Source organism: Felis catus, chromosome E1, assembly GCF_018350175.1.
Source record: "Felis catus isolate Fca126 chromosome E1, F.catus_Fca126_mat1.0, whole genome shotgun sequence".
Lineage (NCBI taxonomy): Eukaryota > Metazoa > Chordata > Mammalia > Carnivora > Felidae > Felis > Felis catus.
Genome location: NC_058381.1, coordinates 39,880,540 through 39,891,566, shown reverse-complemented (window position 1 = coordinate 39,891,566; position 11,027 = coordinate 39,880,540). Strand labels below are relative to the sequence as shown.

General features: G+C 44.4%; 1 protein-coding gene across 1 annotated transcript; it reads left to right on the top strand.

Annotated features, from left to right (window-relative positions):
• Positions 1 to 10,004: 10,004 nt before the first annotated feature.
• Positions 10,005 to 10,565, top strand: LOC123381907 (keratin-associated protein 4-2-like). Its single transcript, XM_045044470.1, has one exon. The coding sequence runs from the start codon at positions 10,014 to 10,016 to the stop codon at positions 10,563 to 10,565; it is 552 nt and encodes a 183-aa protein (XP_044900405.1). The 5' UTR covers positions 10,005 to 10,013.
• The last annotated feature ends 462 nt before the right edge of the window (positions 10,566 to 11,027 follow it).

Here is an 11,027-nt window from a genome sequence, read left to right as displayed (position 1 = left end):
GTTGGCCTTGGAATATACCTCCCTACCGCCCACTCCCTCCTCACCTCCTTGTTACTAACTCCACCGCAAATCACTACAAAGATTGTATTATCTGATATAGGTTAACGTGCCACTCTGATTGATGTATCAGCTACTGCCAGATTTTCTGATATGGAGATGTTTCTGTACGTCAAATAAATCTTGATTTTCCAGGCATAAATATAAGAAATCGTGTCTCATTCTTTTTCCTTCTTCAATGGTCACCCTTAGCTGTCAGGTCTTCTACTATTCTCTGCACAACGAGCAGGTCATAGCAGGCGATTTCAGGACTTTCACTTCTATCACCTCGGCGCTTCCCACGCTAACAGTTTAGGACGGTGCCTTGCAGCAAGCACCTGGAACTCTCTGTGGAGGGCTCGGTCTACGTGAAGGAACGTTTATCACAGGACAGAGCAGGGAAGGCAAGTGCCTGGGAGAAGCGTTTGAAAGGTGGCCAGTAGTTGGTGGATAAGTGCTCTAGCCTCTTTCCCCTTGAGTGGGCGTGTGAGACCAGAGGGCCTCAGTAGCACTGAACGAACCCCCGATGCCCACAGGACTCACCTGCTCTTGAAATCAACCTGGATTGGTTTCCACCCTTCCCTGGATCACTTCACAGTATCCCTAGAGCACTACTTGGGACCACCTCCCGGACAATCTACTTGGTCTCAAGCCTCTGTTTTGAGCTCCGACCCTGAGGTCGACCTGACACCAGGGTTCCTAGTCTCAGTAACAGTGCCTTCAAACATTTCCCTATGATATGAACGGTCACTGGGTGACACTGTGGGCTCTCGACCTCATTCTCCGCTGAACCACTGAATCTTTTCATAGGATGTTGTTTCTTCTCACAGTTTGTGCACACTTGGTTTTAGACTTCCTGTGTCCAATTCTTGGAAGATCATATATCCCAAAGGACTGCCGACACTCCCACCAATAAAACAGCTCACCATGTTAGGAAGTGTCTCTCTCAAGGAGGCTATGCTTGAGACGGACCACACCAAAATGTGATTCTCACGTTGCATTCAAAATACCAGAGCCTACAACGGGTATTCCTGCATAAGTACTGCATGAGGAAGGAGGTGCTCTCAGGAGACCCAGTGCAAAGCGGAGTCAGCACAGGGTAGTAAAAGAAGCTAAGACAAAGGGTGCTTTCGGTTCAACTCCGCCCCCGTATTCTGACCCACACATGAGGGGTGTGTACTGGGCCACAGGCTTGCTCATCTTAGTGGAAAAAGCGCCTGGGCCTTTGTGCTCCTACGTCAACATCCTTTGGTGAGTGGAAAGGATGGAGAGCAAGAACTCCAGGTGTCCCCCACCCCAGAGCCTGAGACAGTTACCTGCAGATAGTGCGTGATCAGTGTGAACCACGCGTAGCCCACACTCAACTACCTTGTGGGTGAGGGCATGTATGGCAAAGAGAATCAGAATGGGATATCGTATACCTACTCCTGGTTCTGCCCATATCTATGCATTTCTCTCAGTAACCTTGCTCCAGGTCGTTTGCCACAGTTTCTATAAAAACCTAGAAGATGAGAGTTAATGGGCAGCTTCTGCGCTCCTTTAGCTGACTTGCCTGGTATAGTGACCATGGTCTCCCTTCCTGAGAGTTCTGAACCCATGGTTCCTGTGTCCTCTTCAGACTACAACTACTTGTCCATCTGCAGTGAATGTCAGGAATAGGAATACCACGAATGTCCCTGTAGATCACCTAAACATGTAATATGCTAAACATATTCCTTGTGGCTCCCATAGCTCCTATGTGTAGGCACTAGAAGTCCAAAAGGATAAGGTGGCAGCCGGAGGTTAATGCCACACAGAACTTTACCATGTCCCTTCCAGGTAGCTTTCCTGTCTTAGAGCCGAGACCTCTAGATGTTCACAGGCTACGATTATGGTAGAAGGTGGCATAAATTCTCCCCAGTGGATCACTGGGGTGAAGGTAGTGAGGAACCTTCTCCTTCAACTCTGACATTAGATCAAGGTGTTTAAATAGGAACCATGAACGATTGTACGTATCCAGTAGTGAGTTCAGCTCAGATCTCATCCGACAGCCTGCAAACACATGAGTATTCCTGTTTCTGCTGAACCAATGGCCATAGATTCCTTGAGTAAGGATGAAAGAAATTCTATGATATATACTTGTGCAGCCCTTCATCCTAGACGACTGGCCTCTTCATTTCTAGGTTAATGGTTTCTAGGTCTACTTAATAGCCTGACTCTGCAAACTCTGCCAGGGATCATGACTTTCCATTGGTTCATGGTCTCAGCCTTTGTTCTTTTATTCTTGTTCCTTTAAATGCACGCACACACCTATACTCTCTCTCTCTCTCTCTCTCTCTCTCTCTCTCTCTCTCTCTCTCTCTCCTATTAAGGTGTATCTGAGTTGGCTGCCTATATCCTATATGAGGGACATCATGCTTTATTATCCATATTGATAGATCCCTGAGGGTCACATATCATTCTGCCCCCTTTGTCATTCCAACCTTGTTGGCAATCACATAATGATACCCACACTACTTCCTACAATTAAGTCCTGCACATGACTCAGTCATTCAGAGCTATGACCATCCCCATTCTTCCTAGGGAGCACAGTTTGGTCACAGTATTCCCTACCACAACCTCCAACTTTAGACAATAGGCACTCCTCTCCCAAGATGCTGCTGACACCGGTACTTGATGAGTCCCTAATAGTGTGGTAAAGAGAGTGCCCCAGACCCTCCCAGGGAATGGCTACGTGGGCTTTGTGACCTTATGGCTATATCCATTTTAGCATTTCTATTTCTTGGCACCTTTCGATGCCTCCCTTCTCACCTGTGTGTGCCGTGGTCCTAGATAAATCTATACTGGTTACCTACTGTTATGTAACATTACCCCCAAATTTAGCAGCTTATAGTGACATTTATTTTCTCTACTTCTGTGGATCCAAATCCAGGTATGGCCCACCCAGACTCTCCATTTCATAGGGTTTCACATGGCTGCACTCAAGGTGCTGGCTAGCACTGGGGTCTCATCTGAGGTCTCGCCTGGGGAAGACTCTACTTCCAACTACATTTATGCGGCAGGGTTCAGATCCTTTAGGGCCACAGGTGGGAGGCCCTCGCTTCCTTGCTGGTTGTTGAATGGAGACTATGCTCAGTTCTTTGCTGCAAGGATCTCTCACATAGGACCTGGCTTCATCAAAGCCAGTGAGAGACAGAAAGAGTCGGCATTAAGATGAAAGTCACAATCCTTTGTAACTCAATCACTTGATGTTGTCATATCCTGTTGATAGGCAGTTTACTTGAGGGGTGGGAATTACATGAGACCATGAACTCCAAGAGGTGGAAAACATTGGACCTTCTTGGAAGCTACCTACCCAAACTCTTCCATAACATTGAGTAAAAAAGTTACACTTACAGTGAGATTTCATTCCTATAAAAATTCAGAAAGATGCGAAATAAAACTGTATCATATAGGGATGCCTACATAGGTAATGAAACTGCAAGAAAAATAAATGAAAAGATTACTTGAAAAATCAGCATAATAATCATCTGGAGGGTGGAAAAGTGTTCGTGGTCAAGAAAGGGCATAGAAGAGCCTTCTTAGTAGTAACAAGGTTCTATTTCTTGACTCCAGGTTTTGATACGTGGATGTTTGCTCTATAACTATTTTTTTAATGTTTACTTATTTTTGAGGGAGCGAGAGAGAGACAGGGCACGAGCGGGGGAGGGGCCGGAGAGGGAGACACAGAATCGGATGCAGGCTCCAGGCTCTGAGCTGTCAGCACAGAGGCCGACATGGGGCTCGAACCCACAGAAAGCGAGATCATGACCTGAGCTGAAGCTGGACGCTCAACCAACTGAGCCACCCAGGCGCCCCTATAACTATTTTTTATCACGTACATGTACTTTGTATGCTTTACACCGTATGTGCATTTTTTTTCATTGTAAAAATGCAATATTAGGGTGTTGTTAGTCAAATGAATGCTTCCATGGCGTCTTCGCAAGAAAAAGAATTCATATGTTAATATGTGAGCTGGCTCCTCCGTGGAAAAATACAATATACAACAGTTGTTTTTTCTAATAGGATTTGAGAAGTGGTAAGCTTTCTTCTATTTCTCATTTTTCATGGTAAGATCCACTGACATTTACCAGTGGGTAAGAGATTTAGAAAGGCTTAGAAAGAGATTGCATTTGCCAGTGGGTCACAGATGGGCTCTTTTTTAAAAAACAATTTTTATTTAATTTATTTTTTTTTATTTACATCCAAGTTAGTTAGCAGATAGTGTAACAGTGATTTCAGGAGTAGATTCCTTAATGTCCCTTACCCATTTAGCCCATCCCCCCTCCCTCAACCCCTCCAGTAACCCTCTCTGTGTTCTCCATATTTATGAGTCTCTTATGTTTTTGTCCCCCTCCCTGTTTTTATATTTTTCTTCCCTTCCCTTATGTTCATCTGGTTTGTATCTTAAAGTCCTCATATGAGTGAAGTCATGTAATATTTGTCTTTCTCTGACTTGCTAGTTCTGCTTAGCATAATATCCTCTAGTTCCATCCACATAGTTGCAAATGGCAAGATTCCATTCTTTTTGATTGCCGAGTAATACTCCATTGTGGATGTGTGTGTGTGTATATATATGTACACACACACACACACACACACACACACACACACATATACATATATACAAACGTTAGGGTGCATACGTCCCTTCGAAACAGCCCACCTGTATCCCTTGGGTAAATACCTAGTAGTGCAATTGCTGGGTCGTGGGGTAGTTCTACTTTTAATTTGTTGAGGAACCTCCATACTGGTTTCCAGAGTGGCTGCACCAGTTTGCATTCCCACCAGCAGTGCAAAAGAGATCCTCTTTCTCCACATCCTCGCCAACATCTGTTTATAGCTGAGTCGTTAATGTTAGCCGTTCTGATAGGTGTGAGGTGGTATCTCATGGTGGCTTTGATTTGTATTTCCCAGATGTCTCCTTTGGAGAAGTGTCTGTTCATGCCTTTTGCCCATGTCTTCACTGGATTATTTGTTTTGGGGGTGTTGAGTTTGATAACTTCTTTAGAGATTTTGGATACTAACCCTTTATCTGATATGTCATTTGCAAATATCTTCTCCCATTCCGTGCGTTGCCTGTTAGTTTTGCTGATTGTTTTCTTTGCTGTGCAGAAACTTTTATTTTGATGAGGTCCCAGTAGTTCATTTTTGCTTTTGTCTCCCTTGCCTCCAGAGACATGCTGAGTAAGAAGCTGCTGTGGCCAAGGTCAAAGAGGTTTTTGCCTGCTTTCTCTTTGGGGATTTTGATGGCTTCCTGTCTTACATTCAGGCCTTTCATCCATTTTGAGTTTATTGTTGTGGATGGTGTAAGAAAGTGGTCCAGGTTCGTTTTTCTGCATGTCGCTGCCCAGTTTTCTCAGCACCACTTGCTGAAGAGACTGTCTTTATTCCATTGGATATTCTTTCCTGCTTTGTCAAAGATTAGTTGGTCATAAGTTTGTGGATCCCTTTCTGGGTTCTCTATTGTGCTTCACTGACCTGAGTGTCTGTTTTTGTGCCATACTGTCTTGATGATTACAGCTATGTAATACAGCTTGATGTCCAGAATTGTGATGTCTCCTGCATTGGGTTTCTTCTTCAAGAATGCTTTGGCTATTCGGGGTCTTTTCTGGTTCTACACAAATTTTAGGATTGTTTGTTCTACCTCTGTGAAGAACGCTGGTGTTATTTTGATAGGGATTGCATTGAATATGTAGGTTGCTTTCGGTAGTATTGACCTTTTAACAATATTTGTTCTTCCTATCCAGGAGCATGGAATATTTTTCCTTTTTGGGGTTTGTCTTCTCCAATTTCTTTCATAAGCTTTCTATAGTTTTCAGTGTATAGATTTTTCACTTCTTTGGTTAGATTTATTCCTGGGTATCTTATGGTTTTGCGTGCAGTTGTAAACAGGATCGATTCATTGACTTCTCTTTCTGTTGCTTCATTGTCGGTGTGTAGGAATGCAACCGATTTCTGTGCATTGATTTTATATACTGCAACCTTGCTGAATTCATGAATCAGTTCTAGCAGTTTTTTAGTGGAATCTTTTGGGTTTTCCATATAGAGTATCAGTCATCTGCAAAGAGTGAAAGTTTGACTCCCTCCTGGCCCATTTGGATGCCCTTTATTTCTTTGTGTTGTCTGACTGCTGAGGCTAAGACTTCCAATACCATGTTGAATAACAGTAGTGAGAGTGGACATCCCTGTCGTGTTCCTGACCGGAGGGGGACAGCTCTCAGTGTTTCCCCATTAAGGATGATATTAGTGTTGGGTTGTTCATATATGGCTTTTATGACCTCGAGGTATGATCCTTCTGCCCCTACTTTCTTGAGGGTTTTTATCAAGAAAGGACGCTGTATCTTGTCAAATGCTTTCTCTGCATCTATTGAGAGGATCATAGGGTTCTTGAACTTTCTTCCATTGATGTGATGAATCACGTCAATTGTTTTGCAGATATTGAACCAGCCCTGCATCCCAGGTATAAATCCCACTTGGGCGAGGTGAATAATTTTTTTTTTTTAAGTATTGTTGGATCCAGTTGGCTAATATCTTGAGGATTTTTGCATCCATGTTCATCAGGGAAATTGGTCTATAGTTCCCCTTTTTAATGGGGTTGGTTTTGGAATCAAGGTAATGCTGGCTTCATAGAAAGGGTATGAAAGTTTTCCTTTCATTTCTATTTTTTGGAACAGCTTCAAGAGAATAGGTATGAACTCTTCCTTAAATGTTTGGTAGAAGTCCCCTGGAAAGCCATCTGGCTCTGGACTCTTGTGTTTTGGGACATTTTTGACTACTAATTCGATTTCTTTACTGGTTATGGGTCTGTTCAAATTTTCTATTTCTTGATGGGCTCTTCAATGTCTATGCTTTCCTTCTAACTCTAGCTCAGTACCAAGGGACAGATCCTCGCCCAACTATCGGACGTATTCTCTGCTCTTCAGATGATGTGGTATGGCCTGAATTTTTTCACAACAAATCTGCCAAAATGTAAAGTAAAAATACCACCTACTCTTACTTAAACACATGGGAATATATTGCTCTTAAGCTAAAATAATGCCTTTTATAATGGGTTTATTCTGTTTGCCATGCGCAGATGAATTCCCAGTACTTACTTGGCCATGTCTTGGCCTCCTTAAGCACTTCCTCTTACATGGCCAGGAACCCAGCTTTCAGAGTGCAGCCAGAAATGGAAATCAAGGCTGGTTGTCTACAAACTAGTGACATGTAGACCTATATTGTGACATCAGGGATCATACTGGTTTTTTGTTTCTTTTCCCTCTGTAGATGAATTGTATAGTTTCTATAGATCTAGGATCTGCAATGGAAACAGCGAGGGGCCACCCACTCATTGCCGAGTCTCAGATTTCCTCCTTCCTTCCTTCCTTCCTTCCTTCCTTCCTTCCTTTCTTCCTTCCTCCCTTTCTTCTCTCTCCCTTTCTTTTCCTTCCTTCCTTCCTTCCTTCCTTCCTTCCTTCCTTCCTTCCTTCCTTCCTTCCTTCCTTCCTCCTTTCCTTTCCTTTCCTTTCCTTTCCTTTCCTTTCCTTTCTTTTCTTTCATCCAAGTTAGTGAACATACAGGGTAGTAATGGTTTCAGCAATAGAATTTAGTTATTCCTCACTTACATACAACACCCAGTGCCCTTCCAAACAAGTGCCCTCCCCAATGCCATCACCCACTTAGCCCATCCCCCCACTCAAGCCCCTCCAGGGACCTTAGTTAGTTCTCTGCACTTAACAGCCTCTGTCTCTAGAGAGGGAGGCAAAGCCCAACAGAGTCCTAAATACAGAGAACAAACTGAGGGTCAGTGGGGTGGGGAAAATGGGTGATGGGCACAGAGGAGGCACCCAATGGGACAAGCACCAAGTGCTGCATGCAAGTGACAAACCAAGGGAATCAACTCCCAAAGCCAAGACCATGCTGCACACACTGCATATGTGCATTTTAAATAATATGAAAGACTTTTTCAAAAAATTTAGGGTGAACTGAAATGCATCTCTATTTAAGATTAAAAATGAAAGATGGGCTTAAGGAATGCCTGGTTACCCTACCATAACATACATTGGAAACAGTTAGGATAAGTCTTGATACTTCTCTCATATAGCACAAAATGAACCACTAATATATGCACCAGTGTTAGTGATTCGCATAGGCATAGGCATGTTAATGGTGCAAAACAGAGGAGAAATAACATATTCTCTAGAAACAGTATATATGCTAGAGATATATACTACATATCATCTATTCAAAGGTCTAGATCAAAACTATTCTACAGTGAAAAATACATGAAAACAGTGATTGCCTCTATGGTAGTTCAGACTTTAGTAAGGGACAAGTGGGGACTTTCTGCCATAATGGAAATGTTCTACTGAGAGATGGGGGGATTACATGGACCTGCTTCTGTGTATCATAACTCATCACTATGGATGAGTACACTTAGGATAAATAGATTCAACTGTGTGTAAATCCCTTCTACGTTGCGAAATAAATCACAAAATGTAAACAAGAAACACTAAGTAGTTTATTTATGAGTAACTCTATGGTTTTACCAAACTGTCTTCTTGGCTGATTTGCCTCAAACACAATTCTTCTAGTTAAATCATACTACTACGAACTCCTTTGACGGTTCTTTCAATACTACATTGCAGTTATCTGTAAGTGTGTTCATGGTGGGGCTTCTCAGTAGCCTGTGCATTTCCGGGGAGGAGACCCTAAACGGTACATAGAACATCAACAACTGGCAATGTGTGTATCTCTTTAAAGCCATTCAACAAGTCGGCTTTAAAAGCACACAGGAACTACACAGAGGCACCTCTCAGAGCTTAAAGGATCAGGACAAAGGAACAGGCCTCTAAGTGTCATCCTGGGGCCTTCAGCATCATCTGGGTACTTGGCAGAAATGCCAAATTTCAGCCCACACCCCTAGCGCCATATTCAGAACTTCTGAGATTTGTCGCACCATATCTTATGAGCCCTTCAGATACTTGCTGCATCCTCAAGTTGGACTATTAGTAAATGGGGAATAAGTATAAAGACCAACTATGTAACCTGACTACACTAAAATCCATTCACATTTTAAATGGATCCAAACAAATGTGCACTCTAGAATTCCCAGCTATGGAGATAAGATCAGAGGAGAGTGCATTCTGATTATTCAACTTTTTTTTTCTCCTCCATTGAAGAATATGCTTTATTAAGAATGAGATAAGAATTTGTAAAGGCGGTGTCTTCCACAGTCTAAAGACCTTCCAGAGAAATGTAATGCAAAGATACATGACGGCAATGATAACACTCAATGAACTACAAATCGTGGCAGTGATGGGAACCATGCACCCAATTGTCTGCCGTGGCTTTGGGGTAGAGAACGTGATCCAAAGGCAGAAACATTAAAGTTAGAAACAAGAAAACCCATTCCAGTGGCAGAGGTTACCAACATCACGTGTTCATAGACACTGACTCCCTTCCTCATTAAAACTGACCCATAAAATAGGACCTTTTCCTCTTGTCCCATGCCACCTCCACACTATGCAGATGGGGTTCCCTCCCACTGACCATTGGAAGAAATGCACAATCCAAAACAGGTTTGCCTTAACCCCTTGCTGCTAGGGGTGTAGGAGAGGAAAACAAGAAATGTAATTGCAAATGCCACCTACCACATGACAGCCTGCTGTGGAGGAAGAAGAGGAGAGTGGTCCAGAGGATGCCAGTGGGTGTAGGTCAGGAGGAAAAGCAGACCACGCAGAGTTTCTCACATCCAACAAGAAAACCTCTTTGCCATCAGTTTCAACCAGTACATAGACACACATTATTCTGTAATCTGACAATTACTTAAATATTAGGTAAACAAACACAAGGAAGATGTGTTGACAAATCACCCGGTACGAGCAGTATATAAGAGGCCAGGGCACAAGGAGACTTCCAAAGTCCAGCCCCTCACTCTCCTGGAAACCAGCCCAGAACCTCCACCCTCTGATACCATGGTCAACTCCTGTTGTGGCTCCAGCTGCTGTGGCTCCAGCTGCTGCCAGCCTTGCTGCCGCCCCACCTGCTGCCAGACAACGTGCTGCAGGACCACCTGCTGCCGGCCCACCTGCTGTGTGTCCAGCTGCTGCCGCCCCTCCTGCTGTGGCTCCAGCTGTTGTGGCTCTAATTGCTGTGGCTCCAGCTGCTGCAGGCCCAGCTGCTGCATCTCTAGCTGCTGCCGCCCCACCTGCTGCCAGACCACCTGCTGCAGGACCACCTGCTGCCGCCCCTGCTGTGGGGGTTCCAGCTGCTGTGGCTCCAGCTGCTGCCAGCCTTGCTGCCAGACCACCTGCTGCAGGACCACCTGCTGCCGCCCCACCTGCTGTGTGTCCAGCTGCTGCCGCCCCTGCTGTGGGGGCTCCAGCTGCTGTGGCTCTAATTGCTGTGGCTCCAGCTGCTGCCAGCCTTGCTGCCGCCCCACCTGCTGCCAGACCACCTGCTGCCGGACCACCTGCTGCCGCCCCACCTGCTGTGTGTCCAGCTGCTGCCGCCCCAGCTGTTGCTAGACCCCCTGCCACCACCCAACCTGCTCTAGTGGCTCTTGCTGCTGCTGAGTGCCCTCACCTGCACCCTGCTGTTTTCATCAGCCAATCTCCTTCATGTCGTCCAACTGGCAGCTGAATCATGTGAGGCCAACTGTAAATCCTCAGTTCCCAATGATTTTTCAACTGGTTGGCCTTGGAATATACCACCCCACCGCCCAATTCCCTCCCACCTCTTTCTTATGATGTCCATCCCAATTCAGTACAAAGGTTGTATTTTCCCTGATATACAATAACATATCATCCTACCTGATGTATCTGTTACTGCCAAATGTTCTATATGGAGATGTTTCTATATACCAAATAAATCTTAACTTTCCAGGCATTAAATGTAAAGAATCGTGTCTCATTCTTTTTTCCTTCGTGAGTGGTCACCCTTAGCTGCCAGGTCTTCAATAGAAGACCTGCACAACGAGGAGATCATAG